Source organism: Plectropomus leopardus, chromosome 5 (assembly GCF_008729295.1).
Source record: "Plectropomus leopardus isolate mb chromosome 5, YSFRI_Pleo_2.0, whole genome shotgun sequence".
NCBI lineage: Eukaryota > Metazoa > Chordata > Actinopteri > Perciformes > Serranidae > Plectropomus > Plectropomus leopardus.
The window spans coordinates 22468870-22486774 of NC_056467.1; the positions used below are offsets into that span (position 1 = coordinate 22468870).

General features: G+C 39.7%; 1 protein-coding gene across 3 annotated transcripts in view; it reads left to right on the forward strand.

Moving 5' to 3' along the window:
* Window positions 1–17905, forward strand: part of ncam1b (neural cell adhesion molecule 1b) — a 96455-nt gene that overhangs the window by 77972 nt on the left and 578 nt on the right. For 2 of the 3 annotated variants that reach the window (XM_042486712.1, XM_042486713.1), the window contains 6 exons: window positions 138–266; window positions 5197–5321; window positions 6123–6303; window positions 10402–10600; window positions 13379–13495; window positions 14248–15360. In XM_042486712.1, the coding sequence (XP_042342646.1) occupies window positions 138–266; window positions 5197–5321; window positions 6123–6303; window positions 10402–10600; window positions 13379–13495; window positions 14248–15360 (1864 nt within the window). The remainder of the gene's footprint in view (window positions 1–137; window positions 267–5196; window positions 5322–6122; window positions 6304–10401; window positions 10601–13378; window positions 13496–14247; window positions 15361–17905) is intronic. The other variant, XM_042486714.1, reaches the window with a different exon arrangement.

The window sequence follows — 17905 nt, forward strand, 5'->3', positions numbered from 1 at the left end:
GCTAATCAGTGTTTACTCGCCATGGAATTAATTATGCATGTATTGTTTGAACTGGGGTGTGTGTTTGTTTCACCGCTAATCAAAATTATCAAGGTGTTCTCAACAGGGATTGCACTGCCTCTGATATTTTGTAACAGGCTACACCAGCGAGGCGACCATAACAGGCCTAAAGCCGGAGACCAGCTATGAAGTGAAGTTGTCAGCCATCAACGGCAAGGGTGAAGGTGAAAGCAGCCCCGCTGAGTTCTTCAAAACGGAGCCTGTCCGTAAGTGGCACATGTTGCATGCCGCAGAGCTTTTATCGCACCTCTTTGACCCCTATCCACACAAACACATTACCTCAAAGTTTTCTCTTCCATTTCTTGGAGTGAGAAGTGCTTGTTCATCCCATTAGCGATCTATAAAAGTCACTGAAGTGAAATCAGCTGCCGCACCGCAACTCAACAAGTCAGCATTGAGACTGTTTGGACTGTCTCACAAAAGTTTCCAACAGTGCCGTCTTTTCAGTCGAAGGCTGTCCCCTTCCAAGTTTTTTTGTCCGTTTGTTTAGGAGTAAAATTGAAGACAGGAAGTAACTCAATGACCCTCTTGTTTAGTTTTTCCATGGAGGGACATTAAAATCTAAGAATAAAGGGAACATTTTTGTCATCAAGCCAATCTGGTTTAACACTATCTTGCTATTTTACACATTTAATTGCACTCTGATTTCATCACACAGGTCGCACTTGGATCAAGCTGCACAATCTTTTAAAATCCATAAATTGTATTTTATTTGCCTCATTATCAGTTTGCAAACTATAATTTAGAATATGAAACAGAATTAATCCTTAGTTATTTATATAGCAGCCCTGTAGTAGATCTTGAGCCCATTTTTTAGTTTTTAGCCCCCTCTGTTGGTTGCATGTTTTTGAAAGTGAAACCGCTTTACCCTGTCATGTTAACTGTGCCTTTTGACTTTCATTCTTTCAATGTTGTCTGCATGCTCATCATCTCTTCATATGTTTTTGTTTGTTTTGTCTTAATCATCTTTTATTTTATCCATTTGCTCATCTGTCTGTTGTATTCACCAGGCCGCACTTACAAAAGTAAGTGCTTCATCTTTCTTCCTTACCTTCCATGCATTAGTTGCTTTGAAATGCCATTCATCAGTTTCAAAATAGTATTTCTGTTATTAATTTATTCTCACTCATATCAGCACATCAAAGATGGAAACTTTTATGATTAATATATTTTCATTAATATGCTTCTAGGGCATTATGTCAGCTTTGTTTTAATTTCACGATCTCTGTTGTTATTGACATTCAAAGCAGCGGTAAAATCAATGAATCAGTGTCTGTCTTGTTATTAAAAATTGAAATGTTTATGGTTGATGTTTTAATAATTGCTTAGTAGGGAGTAAGACAGGGGGCCAAAATCAGATGTTTTTTTAAACCATTTTTAAAAGCAGTTAAAAAAAAAAAACAAAAAACTAACATTGTGTTATGTCTGTTGAGTTGATAATTAAAAACTAATTGGAGCAACTGCAGTAAATTTGACGGAATATTTTCCCCGAAATACAGTTTAAGAAAAAAACACTTTCACCTCCTGCCAGCTTTGAAGCTGTGTCTTAGAACCGCCTTTCAGTTTCATTAGCGCTGCCTCTGTCTCATTCTACCCTTAAATGTGGCAGTCATTTAATAAAATGTTTTGCTTCCTCTTGCCTCTCTGGTGCATTGTGGCAGAATTGAGTCTCTCTAAACTCTCTAGTGAAGCGTTATTACAGAGATTCAGGTAGTCATTTGTGCAGACAACTAATACTGATTGCCTGATATCCTCTCTTTTTAAATCCCTAGACGACATTTTCCATTTTTCCACTGAAGACACAGGTTTGTTCTGTAGAAGGATAATAGACAATTCGTGTTTTTTTTTTACTGCTGTAGCTGTTTCTATTCTGACAGGATAACCCCATCACCCCTGCTGATTAGCTGCATTTATAATAACTTTAAAGCATAGCAAAATGTGTCTATTTTTCTAGAAAGTGTGACCTTGAGTTGCCTGATTATAAATGCAAACTCCTCTCTGTCCTTTACCTGTAGATTTTATCTCACCCACATTATTTAAGATGACAGCTGAGTTATTCAAAAATGAATATTTATGTAATTATTAATGAATTAACTGGCTGACAGTTTTATAAATTAATGGCAAAGCTCTGCATTTCAGAATCAGCATGTTTGCTGTTTAGTGTAATTTGGGGATGGCCACATTGGATTAGGCTCCTCAGCATTGATTAACCCTTGAAAAGCTTTCTTTCAGATGCCTCTCACAGGCTATTTAACCCTTTGAAACCTTAGAAAATTGGTTTGATTTCTCTCAAAAGCATTACGAAAAAGGCAGTGACCAATTTGGCAAGAAATACCCCACAAATTGCAAGAATGTAGTAGAAGTTGACACAGAAAAAAACTTGAAAAATACATTTTAAAAAAAGGGAGATAATAATTAGAAAATTATCAAAATTTAGGGAAAATGGAAAATTATAATCATTATGATTATATTTTTTAAATTATGTTCCAGAAAAAAATACATATATTTTTTACATTTTCTGCACTTTTTTCAGGTCATTTTCTTTTCTGTTTTTGTTTTTTACTTTTCTTTCTTTGCTTATAATCATGTCATTTTCTTTTAACTTTTTACTAATTTCTTTCTTTTTTGGGCTGTGTGTTAAGTTGCTTATTGCGTTCTCCCAATTTTTTTTTTTTTAAGAAATAAAACCAAATTCCTTAGGTTTCAAAGGGTTAATTAGTTACCTTGCACATTATAAAGTCTCTGAAGTCAAGCTGTTCAATGTCCATGCTCTGTTATTGTGTTTATTTGAATGAAAAGCTGTGTTGTGATTCCACATCTGTATGTTTTAGTTTGTCTCCTGCTCTTTTACATTTTTTTGCTCCTCTACCTGTACCCGTGTTCTGTCTTTCATGTCCGTCTTCCCTCTTTGAACCTCTCACATGTGTCATTTCATGAGACTGTGACTGTTTGCATGGTTCTGATGATCCCTCTCCACTCTGCAGAAGGTAACTTACTATTGCAGGTTCTTATAAAAGAACCGCCCGTACTAAATAATTGGAGAATTCCACAGTTAAACAACACATTAATTGCTTCTGTGCAATCATGTAATACATTTCTACCTCAGTCCTATTAATCAATCATGTAGACATTTTCCTCAGCACGATAAATGAGAGAGAGCCAGAGCTGTCTTCGCAGTAATACATAACAGTCAGGGTTGTTTAATATCACCATCACTCGGGATGGTATTGATAGCCCACTACCGAAAGGGATGTTCCTTCTCCTCCTATTAGGATGTGTTCGTATAAATCAAGTGTGTAATGAACACAGTTTCCTCTACCCACAGGAGATATACTACCACACATACCTGAAAAAAACTGCCCCTGCCAGCAGTTTGCTCTGGTTTTCAATCAACAGTTTATAGTATTAATGCTGAGAACAAGCTACCCTGTGTAGTGTGTCCTCCATATTGTTTAACCTGTTTAACCTTAGGCTGCATTAAAGCCTACATCAACTAATGTAGAGTGATGTAATCAGGGTTTTCAAAGCAAGCAGTAGTATGAGTTAGAGTAAAAACACTAACCGTAACACACCTCTTTCTTGCTGTCTGTTTGGAACTAATACTTTATGTACTGTTTTTCTAAACCATGAGTACAGTTATATGGAAGAAAATACATAGCATTTGAGTATGTATTTAAATTGAAGACAACCAAAGATTGTTAAAGACATGCAATGCAGGATTTTCCATAAAGACTGCACAACCAACAAAGTTATGTTACAAGTACAACAGAAATGCAAGAGTCATAGTGCCAAAAAAACACAAATACAGCAAGGCAAAATGCCAAACAAGAGTGAATCTAGGGTCAGCTTTTACTTTCACTCTCATTTGGCAAGCATGTGTAACCAAAAATCCTTTTTCTAGCACATAGAGATCCCCAGGACTGAGTCCAAAAACCTGGAAATGAGTTAGCATTTCAGTACCTCTGGATCCCTCACCTCAAAGTCAGGGTTTTTTGAGTGGGTTTTTGATTAGAAGCCTGAAATAAGATCTGTGGTTAACACGATCTTAAGAGACTTTCACATTTTGTTCTATGACATAAAATACGTCAGTAAATACCCCAATTGTGACCGTTAAAGGTTTTATGTGTCTTAAAAAAGGCAGTTGCTAACAAGTGGCTAAATGAGACTACAGAACGTCATCAAGCCAAACCACGCTAAACGTGGCTTTACAGCCTTTGAGTGTGGTTTGTTTATAGCCTAACATTAGCTTTTTACTTTTGGCAATTACATTCAGCCTTCAAAAATCCTGAAAGTGGTGTTCATTTGTTAAGATTATCTTGACGAACAAAACATGTAAGTACCATAAGCATTTGTTTGCCACAGAGGTTATTTTCTGCAACGATCCAAAATACTAGGTTTCATAAACTATACATAAAGATGGACATCCTAGGTATAACAATGTTTAATGTCAAACTAATGGAGAATATGTCCCAAAGGGAGAATAAGACACGTTCCAGGATCGAACTCTGTGGAACTTCACAGGTCAGAGGAGCACAATCGGACACTTTGTCTAATACAACAACCTATTAGGTAAATGACTTTGTAGTCTTAAAGTTTCCATCTGATACATTTCTATTTGACTTTTTTTGTGTGTTTATTAGTTTCAGACTGACAAAATAATAGTTGAGTATATTACAAGTAAGTTGTGCTACACAAACATTTCACCCCGTGGTTATCATTGCAGGTGAACCCATTTATTATGCTGTGAAATGCAAGTCTTAAATAAACATTTAAATCAATGAGAAATAACCATTTCCCCTTGAGGCCTTATTTAACACTGGAGGAATGTCACAAAGCAAGTCAGACTGAAACAGATAAACATGTGGCTGTGTGTTATTTGATAATTAATCTGACTTAAGACATACCATCTTGAGGCAAGCGATTAAGAAAGGGCAAGTGACTTAAAAGAATGAAAACAAAGGCCAGTGTCAAAGTTTTGACTTTTATTTCAAATCAAGGTTTCCGTTGTCTTTGCTGTACAATTCAAAGGTACTGGTGTAACAGAATCTTCTCCCAATAATAAAATAACCCTGCAGTTCTTCTGTAGCATCTTTTTAATGAGTAAATAAGCTCCATCTTGCTCTTGTGTGCCTGTAGGGAATCCCAATCCTCCGAAACTCCAAGGGGCCCTTCAACCCAAAGGCAACTCCCTCAAAGTCAGCTGGATCAAGCAGGACGATGGCGGCTCGCCCATTTTACATTATCTCATCCGCTATAAACCAGTGAGTATGAGAGCTGAAGTGATTAGTCTGTGTCTGCTGAAGCGACCAATTTGACAATCAGTTGATCATCTGAGTGATTTTTATAAGCAGAATGCCAAAAAAATGTAAGGTTCTGGATGGCAAATGTGAATATTTGCTGGTTTTGTTAGTCTTTGATGATTTTATATACCCAACAAACAGTTGATGGAGCTTTTTCGCAGATTAATCATCAATGAAAATTGGAAAAAGTTAGTTGCAGCCCTATTGATGATTCTAATCAAGCTCCATGGTTCTGACATCTTCAGTCATTTTAAAAATATAAATATTGTTGTCTAAGTCTGATTTGCTTAAGCATTCATTTTAATGCATGCAAACTGAAACTATTATGCGATTAATATATGAGTGAATCTACAGAAAATTAATTTTCAACTATTTTGATAAATAATTAAGCAATTTTCATGCAAAAATATCAAATATTGTGATGGCTTAAGAATCTCAAATGCCTGCTTTTTCTTGTCTTACATCATAAGTTGAGTTACATCCAATTGTAGCACAAATTTTAACCGAATTTTCAGAGTCAAAGTCTAAAAATGAAAATCCAAATATTTGTGCTTTTTCATCTTTTACAGTTATGCAAATATCAGGAGTTAGTTACCTGTCACCTTTAGAAAAGATAATTGACGTTTTCATTATTTTGTGATATATTATAGACCAATTGATAAATGGATATTCAAGAAAATAAACTAAATTATTATGTAATGACATAATTAATTAGCTGCGGCCTTTAATGCATGTACTGTACACCTCTCTGTGTGTCCTCAGATGCAGGTGTCAGAGTGGAAACCAGAAATCCGGATGCCCAGCGGCAGCGACTATGTGGTTCTCAGCGGCTTGGAGTGGGACACCGAGTACAATGTTTATGTGGTGGCAGAGAATCAGAAGGGCAAGTCTCAGCCAGCTACCATGTCCTTCAGGACGTCCACAGAGCCAGAAGCTATCCCAGGTACCCCCCTCAGGTCATCTATACTAAACTGGAACTAAATAGCCAGAAAACTGAGGAGCCAAACTCAAAGCTCAAAACCTGAGCATCACATTCTATTTTTACCTCTCTGGCTCTGAAAGGTGAATGACAACTAAATAAATCTACAGAAAAAAATGGATTTTCTGAACAGCGGTGAGCCAAAAATGATTTTCCGGCTGAATTTTCTCACTTTAAACTTTTGACAGCCCTTGCTAAATGAGCTTGAGTTTGTGCTCTCAGAACTGGGACAGGCTCTTTCCACGGAGGATGAGATGATTTCCTCTGAATGACTGTACTTTTCCTTTAGTTTTGTTTACCGTAGCGGCTAGAGTGGATAGTTTGTCCCTGTGTGGAACCAGCCTCTAAATTGACCCTTGATAACCACTGATTAACTTGTACCTTGAGGTCTTAACTGCAGCTGAAGGTTTTTTTTTTACCAACCGCACAAAAAAACCAAACAGCTTGTCAGATTCCCTTTAGGTGCTACACACTGCCGAGTACTCTACTGAAACATCGCAACAGACCATTATGTCTTCCTCTCGCTTCTTTTCTAATTCATTCTCCAATCTAAAAGCATTTCCCACTCACCCACCACTGAGTCACCATCTAGTCCACATGGTGTAGTTTTCCCTTTGTGCTGTGCTTTTGCTTTGATGTGTTGCTGCTTTTTTTTTTCTCCTCCCTCGATACAAGAAATCAGTTTCCTTTTTTTTTCACTTTTGGTTTTCAGACCTGACACATTTTCACGTTCTCTTCCTGTTTTTCCCACCCTTCTCTTTTTTCCCTCTTTGTTGTCCTTCATTTCCCTCCCTCTTCCTACCCTTTATTCTCTTCCCCTTTCTCTCTTTTACCCCGTCTGTCAATGTTCCTGCTCTCTTGCCTCGTCGTGGACATTGGTGTGGTGGACCACATGAACATTTTCGTCTCGCCCTGTGTGCATTTTGGTGCGGTCCTCAGTCGAATCTCAGGGTTGTTCATCTGTGACATGCACTTTGGTATCACTCATCCTGTCTCTCATCACTGTACTCCTGCTCTCATAGTTTTCGTGGGGAACTCACACCATAACTGTAGAGGAGAACTCGCCTTTCTCTGGCCTGGCTGTCTCTCTGGATGCTTTCACTCCTTAAAACAGTCTTTGTCCGTGGCAGACGTGTCTCTGTTATGGGTGAGAAAAGGGTGCTGTGTAGCTTCAGAACAGACCAGACAGACGTGCTGAACCAAAGGCAGTGGAAATCCTCTCCGCCTCCCACAGATTCACTCTGCTCAGCATTAGCACAGCTAGTCATCAGCACTAGACAACAGAGGGGACTGCCCGTTTACAGTAATGAACAATAGAGGAATTCAAATGAGGTTGTATTAAAATAAAATCAGCACTTAGAACAGAATGAAGGCTGAGTGCGAGGCCTGTCTGTTTACATAAACACTATTTTATTCTTTATTCGCTTACAGAATAATGCATATGTACTGTAAAGGTTTTAAACATTAACGTTTACAATATTGAAAACAGAGACATCTAACTGAAAAATGTTTGTAATAATAATATTGGGAGAGTTTGACAACCTGTACACAGAATTATCACTAGAAAACTGTTATGTCTGTGCTGTTTACTGAGACAAAAGTCCAGGGGTCAGATGCATAAAACCCTGTTTAGATTCATGACTTGGGGTGTGTCCAGTGGATTTAGTGGCATCTTGCAATGAGGTTGCAGTACTAAAACTTATTCTGTGCACCAAACATACAGGAGAATTATAGTAGCCAAAATGAAAACGGATTGGTCCTATCTAGAGTCAGCATTTTGTTTGTCTGACTTGGCTTTTGTAAAAACATGGCAGACTTTGCTGAACATCTCATTCTATGGTCCAGAAAACACAAAAATTTCAGTTTTGGGTGATGAAAATGGAAAATGAAAATATTGATACTAATATTATATTTAATGTCTTTCAATAGATGCCTCTAAATCCTGCAGGCTGGACCTTCAAACTGTGTGTACACACAAAGACATTCTTTTGGTCAGATTTATTAGCTGCACGTAAGCATGTTTCTGTTATATCAATCTTGGTCATTGTGGAGCTGGGCGCACATGCACAAGCCTCATTTCCACACCCACAGTTCCCCATAAGTGGATGTAAAAATGCTCTTAAACATCCGTTTGCATATTGATACTTGTGTCCCTCCACCACTCATTAGACCTGTCAGTGAGAAATACGGAAAAGAAAGTGCTATATCGCCGCCTGTGTTGCATCTGTGAGGTTTTCCAGCAGTGCCAGAACAGCTGTCATCACTCACGGCTGTGGCTATTTGTAGCGCCAGCACCTCTTATTTATCATGTTTCTGCAAACCATCATCAAATCTCAATCGCTATTATTATTAAACATTAGAGGAAAGATTAATATTCCATTAGCGCACGTGTTGAAACTGACTTTACAAAGTGCTTCACAAGTAAGAATAAAACGAAAATATCATTTACAGGGAGATGATGGCTTAAATGTAAATAAACAGTGATGAAATGCATCACACATAAACACTTTAAAGGTCGATTGTATAAGATTCAGGGGGATTTATTGTCTGACTTGGACTATAAGTACATTTTTTAGTGAAAATAAGAATTGTCTTACCTGTGTTACCTTAGAATGAGCTGTTTTTATCTACATAGGGGGCGGGTCATCCTCCTTGAAGGCTGCCATGTTGCACTGCCATGTTTCTACAGGAGCCCAAAACATACAAACCAAACACTGGCTCTAATCACAGATTTTTACCATGAAACTGCTTTATTTACTGTTTTTACCATTATATACCAATGGGTCCATTTGTTTTGGAGAGGAAGAGACTTCTGCAGATAATTTGGCTTCTGGTAAAAACCTCCTGAATGTCTGAATCTTAATATATCAGTGAAAAAAAGGTGAACACACATTAGCAAGTGCTGGGCTAGCTCTGTAACAAGCCAAACAACGTTGGAGAAACACTGATTTATAACATGAAACTGCCTTTATTCAGTGTTTTTGACAGTTTTAATCACCTGGTCTGACTAAAAACCTGAAAAGGAGTTCATGCTTGGTACATGGGAGAACTTTTAGCTGGTTGCAATCTGCATTTTTTAACACTAGATGCCACTAAATCCTACCTACTGCTCCTTAAAATTAAGTTTATAAGAACGCCTTTGATTGACATTTCAGAGAACACTGCGCAGCCTACAAAAAATAATTAGACAACCTGTGATATTGGCAAGCAACTTCAAAACAATACCCCTCTCTCAACTTGCATTTCATCTCTTTATTGCCACATCACCTGCACTTTCTCAGCTGAAACCGAGTTTACGCCTGGTTTGAAGAATGTGTGAGGTGCTCACATTCTTCCTCAATAAATACCAGTTTATGTGTGGGAAAAGGCATACGCATGGTTTTTGTGCTCATGCAATGTTTATACATCTGGCCCCTGATATTTGTCATGCATGTAATGTGTATCAAATATCATTCAGAAATACTGTTTTTATACATTTTTATTGGAGGGTGCTTTACTTAGCTGGATTTTAGTCTCTAGCAGATTTGTATTAATTATTGGTATCTAAAGAGTTACATTTATCTAGAAACAGAGAATATATTGAAGAGATTTCACTTTACACAAACCCTGAATACACACCATAGCCTTTTGTGCTGTTTTGAAAAGCTCATATTCATTTTGTCCATAAAATATTCCACATTTCCGGGTAACTAGCAACACAGTGTATGCTTTGGTTTCCTCTTCTTTCTAATACCAAATAAATGGGTTGAATATAATATCCATTTTTTATGTGTTTTTAACGATAGCTGTTTGCATAATAAACAGACCACAAAATATATCAATAATTGAACACAAGTCAGACAGCACAGTCCAAACAGACATCACACTGCATCTAAATTCATGCCGAGACAACTAGAAAATGTATCAGTGCTCATAGCAGGTGAGTTGTTTCTGTTATATGAAAGTATTTGTGGTTGAAGTAGCATAGCTGCACTTTATTCAGTTGTTCTTTGCTGTTTCTTTCTAAAACTGTGTCATGCTACTGTTGTTGAGCACTCTCCTGTCTTGTCTCTTGTCTGGCAGATTTGGGTGATGAGGCAGCGCTCTCCATGGGCATCATGCTCTGGGCAGGGATCCTTGTTGTAGTATTTGTACTCCTGCTGCTAGCTGTGGATGTCACCTGTTACTTTGTCAACAAATGTGGCCTCATCATGTGCCTCTGCGGTAAATCAGGCACGGGTACCAAAGGGCACAACTTGGAGGAAGGCAAGGCAGCCTTCATGTGAGTATCACTGACAATGATTGCATGCAGTTCAGTGTTTTGAACAGGGACCACTACCTTTAGCCACATTAGCCACACGCATCGGTTAAGGTTCACATATACAGAAGAAGACAATTTTCTTTTATAAACTCTTTATATGTGCATATGATTTTCTAGTAACATAAAAGTTTTAAAGTTGTTATAGTAGTATATAAGTTGTAATATTTCTGTATTTGCAATGGATCATATAATTATGTGTAACGTGAAAGTTGGCACTTGCGTGACAAAAACTGAAAAAAATTGCCTAGACTCTTGGTAACTTTCTGACTGTTTTGTTTTATGGCTCACAACTTCACTATTTTGTTTCAGTCATTTGTTGTATTCACACTACGAGCAACACAATAACAGGCTGCAAGTCTTTTTTTTTTTTCCAAAGATTATTTTGGGGCTTTTTATGCCTTTATTACAGATAAGACAGCTATAGTATAAAAGGGGCAGAGAGAGGGGATGACATGCAGCAAAGGGCTGTGTGCTGAAATCGAGCCTGTAACCGCTGCAGCAAAAATTGTACATGGGGTGCCTGCTCTACCAGGTGAGCTACTGGGTGCCCAACAACTAATTTTAGTGGATGCTGGTGACATGAATAACCAACACCCGACACTTGCTGTGGATGAGTTTGATGTACTACAAAGCAAAGTTAAGCTGGCCTCAGCTTTTTCAGCACTCCAATGATGCAGTGACAAGTCACCTAATCATTGGTTTCGATGGCTAACGCGGTGATAACTTTCTGTGCATTGTGGTGCGCACAGGGATTACAACAGTGGATAAATATATGTCAGACATATTACAAATGTATAACGTTAAGTTGAGGTGCTTTATTGCGAGTAATACAAACAAGCCTGTGACAGTGTAACTATGTTAGCAAATGGCTTGAGCAACACTCTAACAATGACTCTGCAATAATGTCAGTGGATGCGCTGTTGTCACTTGTCATCATCACTTGGCATCCTTTCCAGCCACAGCAGGCATCAGTTTTGGGCAGACAAACTGATAACACTGTACACTAACTGCTCAACAGAAGAGAGACAAAGTGAGCAACTAGCTTGTGAACAGGAATGAAGCATTTCAAAGTTTAGCCCCATTCTTCAGGAGTTGGTGGAGACCAAAACAGCGCTTTGAGGAAAGTGAATGTTGAACCCTGTTTTAGTGGCCAAAAATTCCCAAATAGTCAATACAGGTTAAATTACTTACAGCTATGAAGAAGACTGATTAAATGTAGAGTTGTTTTTTTTTTTCTTTTAGATTAAGTTGTTCTTTACCTTCTTTTTTTTTCATTTTTTTCATTTTTTTCTGCCTCATCTGTTGTGCTTCTACTTTAATTAGTGACTTCTTACATTCCCCAGAAGGCCTTTAAGGACTGACACTGAAGATGATTAAGAATCTTAGCTGAAGGTTTTATGTTTAGGCTGATACAGCTAGAGATAACCACAGGAGCATTTTCCATTAAAGAAAAGGAGTTGTGCCTCTTGAGCAAAATCAACACATCTTGTGACTACAGCGCATTATGGTCCATTCAGTCAGTATCCGCAGGAACAGGAAAAATACATAAATCAATAAAATGGGCCCATAAATGAGATGAAGTTTTTAGAGCAGATTTCTCCTTCAGTGAAAATATGAGGGATGTTGGGTTTAAGTGAAGCATTGAACAAATACTCTCATGTGAACAATAAGACAGTCTGGAATCAATTTGAGTGGGATGTTGCATTGTGTATTGATTTGTGTTACATTTCATGCTACTACTTTCTCACTCTCTCACACACATACACACAAAAGAAATACAGCCACATGTATTTCTTCACCTGAGCTCACTGGAACGCCCAGACTGTGACTGAGTTGAAAAGATAATCCACTCAGAGTGACATAATCGCTGTCTGCTGCTCATGTATCACCTTTTGTCACTGCTCATTGTGGCAGATATGATAACAGTTCAAGAGATCATCCGTTGTCATTTTGCAGGGCTCCCACACTATTTTTCAAATGAAATTTTCCATAACTTTTACATCGTATTTTACCCTGTTTCAATTAATTTATTTAAGCACTTTAAAATGCGGGACTTTATAGCAATACAGACAATCATTATTGCACACTCATTTCCCAGGCATTTGTGGATAAGCATACTGCTAGTGTTGCAAACTTTACTCACTCATTAGACATTCCCACCACCAACTAACTGCTAAGTGCTGTCTCTAAATAACCAACCTGTTAATAGCCAGGAGTTTGACCTAAGCTGTGATTAATTTGGAGATGACAGTCTGATGCTGCTTTACCATATGACTGTACTGCAGCGGCCTCCCATTAAAAGTGAGCAGTCCATCTGTAGTAACTGTCGCCAGCATCATTTAACCATTTACCATGCTGACTGTGAGTATTCATGAATCTTATGTGTAAAAGCCACGGTTAACCTCAGGGGTCTTGAATGTTTTCAGTCCAGGAAGCCTTTAGCTGAAAGAGAAATGGGCCAGGGACCTTGAGTTGCACTTGAGATAATTAATTGAATAATTGTTTTCACCTGTCTGTAGCTACTAGGTCAGCCGCAGCATTTTAAATTAGTAATACAAGGAACACATATTGTGTAAAATCAGACATGTTTTTATGAACATATTTTAAACAATAGCCAAAACAATGTAAACTTACCAATACGTTCTCAAACCATTTTCAGGCCTGAAAACAAGTTTGTCTAATTTCATAACTTCTCCAGGAACCCTGATTTTAACAAGCTTATGCCTTTCTGTCCTGCAGGAAAGATGAGTCTAAAGAGCCAATAGTGGAAGTCAGAACAGAGGACGAGTGCACAGCAAATCACAACGCAGCAGGACCGACAGAACCCAATGAAACCACACCTCTCACAGAACCAGAGTGAGTCAAACCTGACCTACAGCACAAGGCCTTTCAACCGCTCAAGTCTTTTTAGCTGTCGTACATTGCACTCCACTTCAAAGAATAATTATCTTATTCAACAGGACACAATTTGACCTTTTTTTTTTTAAAGTTCAGGTCATTCTTGAGTGGAGTTCACTGAACTGTGTTGCTTTTCTGTTTTTATTCCCTTTCAGAGGGAGATTACTGCACTTTGTGTTTCTTCTCCAGCTTTTGGAGATTTTCTGTCTCGTATCAAGGTTGAAGCAATACCAGTTAAAGACACAGAAAGGCTTTTTGTCCTCTTTGAGTGTGGTCAACTCATATGAAGCCATTTGACAACCTCAGCAAGCCATCTCTCATTATCAGCATTCTGGAAAAATTAGATGATTCTGTATGAGATTGTCACTGGTACTGTTTAACCCTTATAGGTGGTTCTACGTGGTGATATAGTTTTCTGAAGGAAGACTGGTTTTTTTAATACATTAGTTTTCCTAGTCAGTGTACTTCCATGTTGGTGTGTGTATGGGATGTATCCTTTGATGTCCACTCACAGCATGACGCCCTCTTTTTCTTTATTTCTTTTTCTCACTAGGCTTAATAGTTGCTGTTTTTTAGTTGCTTTGTCTATGTTTGTGTGAACTTTAAAGCCAACTAATCCCTCTGCATGCTCTCGTCCGAGCCACCCTTCCTCTGTCACAGTCACCCTGGTGTCTAGTCTGTGTGTCTCTGTTCTCTCCCTGCTCTCTCAGGCTGGCGGCTTACACTGCTGCTCTGGCACTGGACACCCTCTCCTCCGTAGCCACCAACTCTGACACAGCCACTGCAACAATTGACCCCGCTCAGGACAGCCCCTCTAGCGAGACCACTACCCTCACTTGTAGCCTGTCTACCCCGGCCAACGACCCCTCACCCACCCCTGTCCTGGCCCCGGCCCCGACTCCAGAGTCAAACACAGCCCCGCCGACTCCCCTCCTCTCCACGTCTGCCGTCGAAGCTAAAATGGCCCCATTAGTTGAGCAAAGAGGAAGTGACACCCCAGAAGAACAGGAGAAAGTACCTACTCCTCCTTGTACTCCTGAAAGGACTAAAGCTCAAAAATCGGGGACACCGATACCACCGAAGCGTAGACACTCTCCTAAGCTTGCAGCTCTGAATGCTAAAGCTAACCCGCCTGTGTCTCCACTGGCTGCTTCTTCCGCATCGTCCTCTCCCGCTCTCGACACCAAGAAACCTGCCCCAAGGCCGCCAGTCAACAAGCTTCCCATTCAGCCACACACTGTAGCCTTAGACACCGAAACGCCAGTACAAACTGCCTCCACTTTAGCAAACACTGCCCCTCCAAAACCAGACCCCGATTCATACACAACTGCCCCAGATCCCAGCGGTTGTAGCCTTACTGCCTTTGACACTAATAACAAACCTGCTGACCAAACTGTTGATGATAACACTGCCAAAGATGCTGCAATTCCTTCAGTGATCCACAGTGCTCCTAAAGACCTGGATGCTGAAGAACCCGCTCCTCTAGTTGGAGGCGTCCTCTCTCCTTTACCAATTACTGCTATTTCTTCTCCTCCTGCCCCCGCCAGTGTTGAGGTGCCCGTTTTAGACGATCTCTTAACAGCATCGCCAGACATGTACGACTTTCTAGCCCTTGACGTAGAGCCCAAAAGTGTGGCTTTAGACTTAGAGTTGACAAACGGGACAAAAAGACCCTCACAAATCCCTGCAGACCTTATTAGCTTAGAGAGCCCGCCCTCTGCCCCCTCTCTGCCCAATGGAGATGGAGCAGACCTCCCCCCCTCAGGCCCAGTTCTGGAGGCATCAGAGACTCTGGCCAAGACTGCTCCTCCTGTCAACGATGAGTACGGCTCCCTCTAGAGGTTTATCTGTGTGTTTGTGTGAGTGTGCGTGTGTAACTTGTATGCCCATTCATTCACCACCGCATCTTGCCATTGACCACACAATATGAAATATTGTAATGGTAAACTGTGGTAATGACACTGGGTCAATAATGAATAAGGTGTTTTGGCTTGTGATAGACTAGTGATATGACGATACTGTTTTTTAATGCTTGTGTGTGTGACAGTTCTCCATCGTGGGGTCTCCACTTTTGCAACATTATTCACCACAAGAATAGTTAAGCCCCTTTCAGACATGCACCTTGTTACATAAATGTGATTGTCTGTCTCATGTCTGAGTAAGTGTCAAAGCCACAACGACAACATTATGAGTCTAGTAACATTTCTGTAAGACGTCCAACACAGCAAAAGTCTGAATTAAATGCTGTCAGATTAAAGCTGTGGGCATGCTCCAACAATCCGACAGGCACTCCTGATGAGTAGCTTTAGAAACCCCCTCCCCGCACATCTTTCCGACAAACTAATCGAAACTGACAATCCAACGTGCAGAGGAGTAAGCAGTGTTTGAACTCTCCTCTCTCAGGCTCTGTTTCATTTGTTACACCACTAATTTTGTCAGTTTTTGTCTTTGCACATTTATGCATAACTATAATTCCATTTGAGGAGAGCCGGTCTGAAAGAGTGCGCCCTGCATCCCTGTAGCTTATCCCGTCTTGCCTCCCTCTATGAGGGCCCGATTTTCACTCCTTTGAGTGGACAAACCTTCTAATGTGGTTGTGCAACACTTGGTACTCCTTTTTGAACATAACCCATTCTCAATGGAAAGGTTGCAGCGGCACAGTTAACCCTTTAAAACCTGAGCAAATTAGATCGATTTCTTTGAAAAACATGGGAAGAAGGCAATGAGCATCAAAAGAGATCACTTGGTTTTAAACTGCATTTGGGTGATCTGAACACAGCTGAGACACATTGAGGTTCACACTCAGGTTGTTTATCAGGCATCTGCAGCTGGACACTTGTGTTCAGACTTTGCCTACGTCACTTTCGCTAAAAGGTCAAAGGGCCGAGCGCACATTTTTATTACATCCGCACTCTCACCAGTCACGTTAGTGGTTGTGTCGATACAGCTGGAGATATTGCCATCAAACGGATTCACTACGTCTCCTTCGAAAGGGCAAAACAATTGACAGTCCCCACTAACATCTGGTATCTGTATTTAATGGGAAAGGTTACAACTGGGATACACTCCCAGGTCACATGACTTTGCGATTGGCACGGGTATTTATTGGCTCCAACTCTGATAGGCTTCCATCAGCAGTGATGGAAATATGATACATGGTGTGTGTGCTAATTTTAGCCCCTTTGCCAGCACAATGCAATGACACACCACTTAAAAACAGAAAGGCATACAGCTCTAATGCAGAGCAACACCTCTCTGGTCTACTGGCAATGGGAAAGCACTCTATGGCCTATTTTTAACAGGTTTTCCCATTTTAAAAAAAGGCTGTGTACATGTGCTAAATTTGGTGGAGAAGTGTATTTGTCCAACTGATTGTAAAATAAGAAATTTACTGAGCATGTCACGCGGATCTGATCAGAATGTGTCTCGCTGTCCACTTGTGATCTGATCACCTGAGATGCATTTTGAAACAAAGTGTAAGGGTCATACAATAACATTAGTATGACCTGCAGTCTCCTTCCCTATTGCTTTAACTTTCATTCTTGCTCAGGTACATGAATGAAATCAGAAATATCCAGCAAAACATTTAGAGTGTAAATGATCAGATTAAGAGCATATATTTGGGAGCAAGCATCCTCATTCACAGTGGTCATTAATTAAGGCTTTAGAGAGGAAAGAAGTTTTGAAATAAATCGCTGATGCATGAAGGCATTTTCTTCCTTGATATCATTACTGTCCAACTCTGCAGTACCACTACTCCTCCTCGTGCAGCAGATGGCAATATCGCGCAAGTATTGTGGCTTTTTCCATAACCGTCCTGTCCTGTCTGAAATAAGCCGTAACCGACCACATGTATGTCTGAATGATAAAGCGCTTCAACAGATCAACTGACAAATCCAGAAATGTTGTGTATTCAGTGTCTGAAAGGGGCTTTAGTTTAATGATAAAGTGTTTTGTCTCAGGCACTAAGTGTATGCCTCTGAGTGTTGCCTAAATCCTCACCAACGCTGCAGCTCTCTGCTAAAGAGAACAGAGACTAGATGGTGTTTCCCTGCTCTGAACTGCAGACGAGAGGAGAAGAGCTGCAGGCAGGATGCTTTAAGACAAACATGGATATCGCAAACCACAAGCCAGGGGCTCATCAGTCTCTTTGATGTAGAACCGATAAATAGATAATATTTACTAAACGCTGTTTCAGATCAGGCAGGCTAGCCGATACTGGATGAATAATACGGGTATGTCATTATCTGTTTAATTTATCTAACTGTTGTCAAGGTGGTGAAGAAATATGTAAGAAGACCTCTAGTCACAAACAGTGTCTTCTTACATATTGGGTGAAGGTGTCATTGAGAATAAATGGTTGAAATT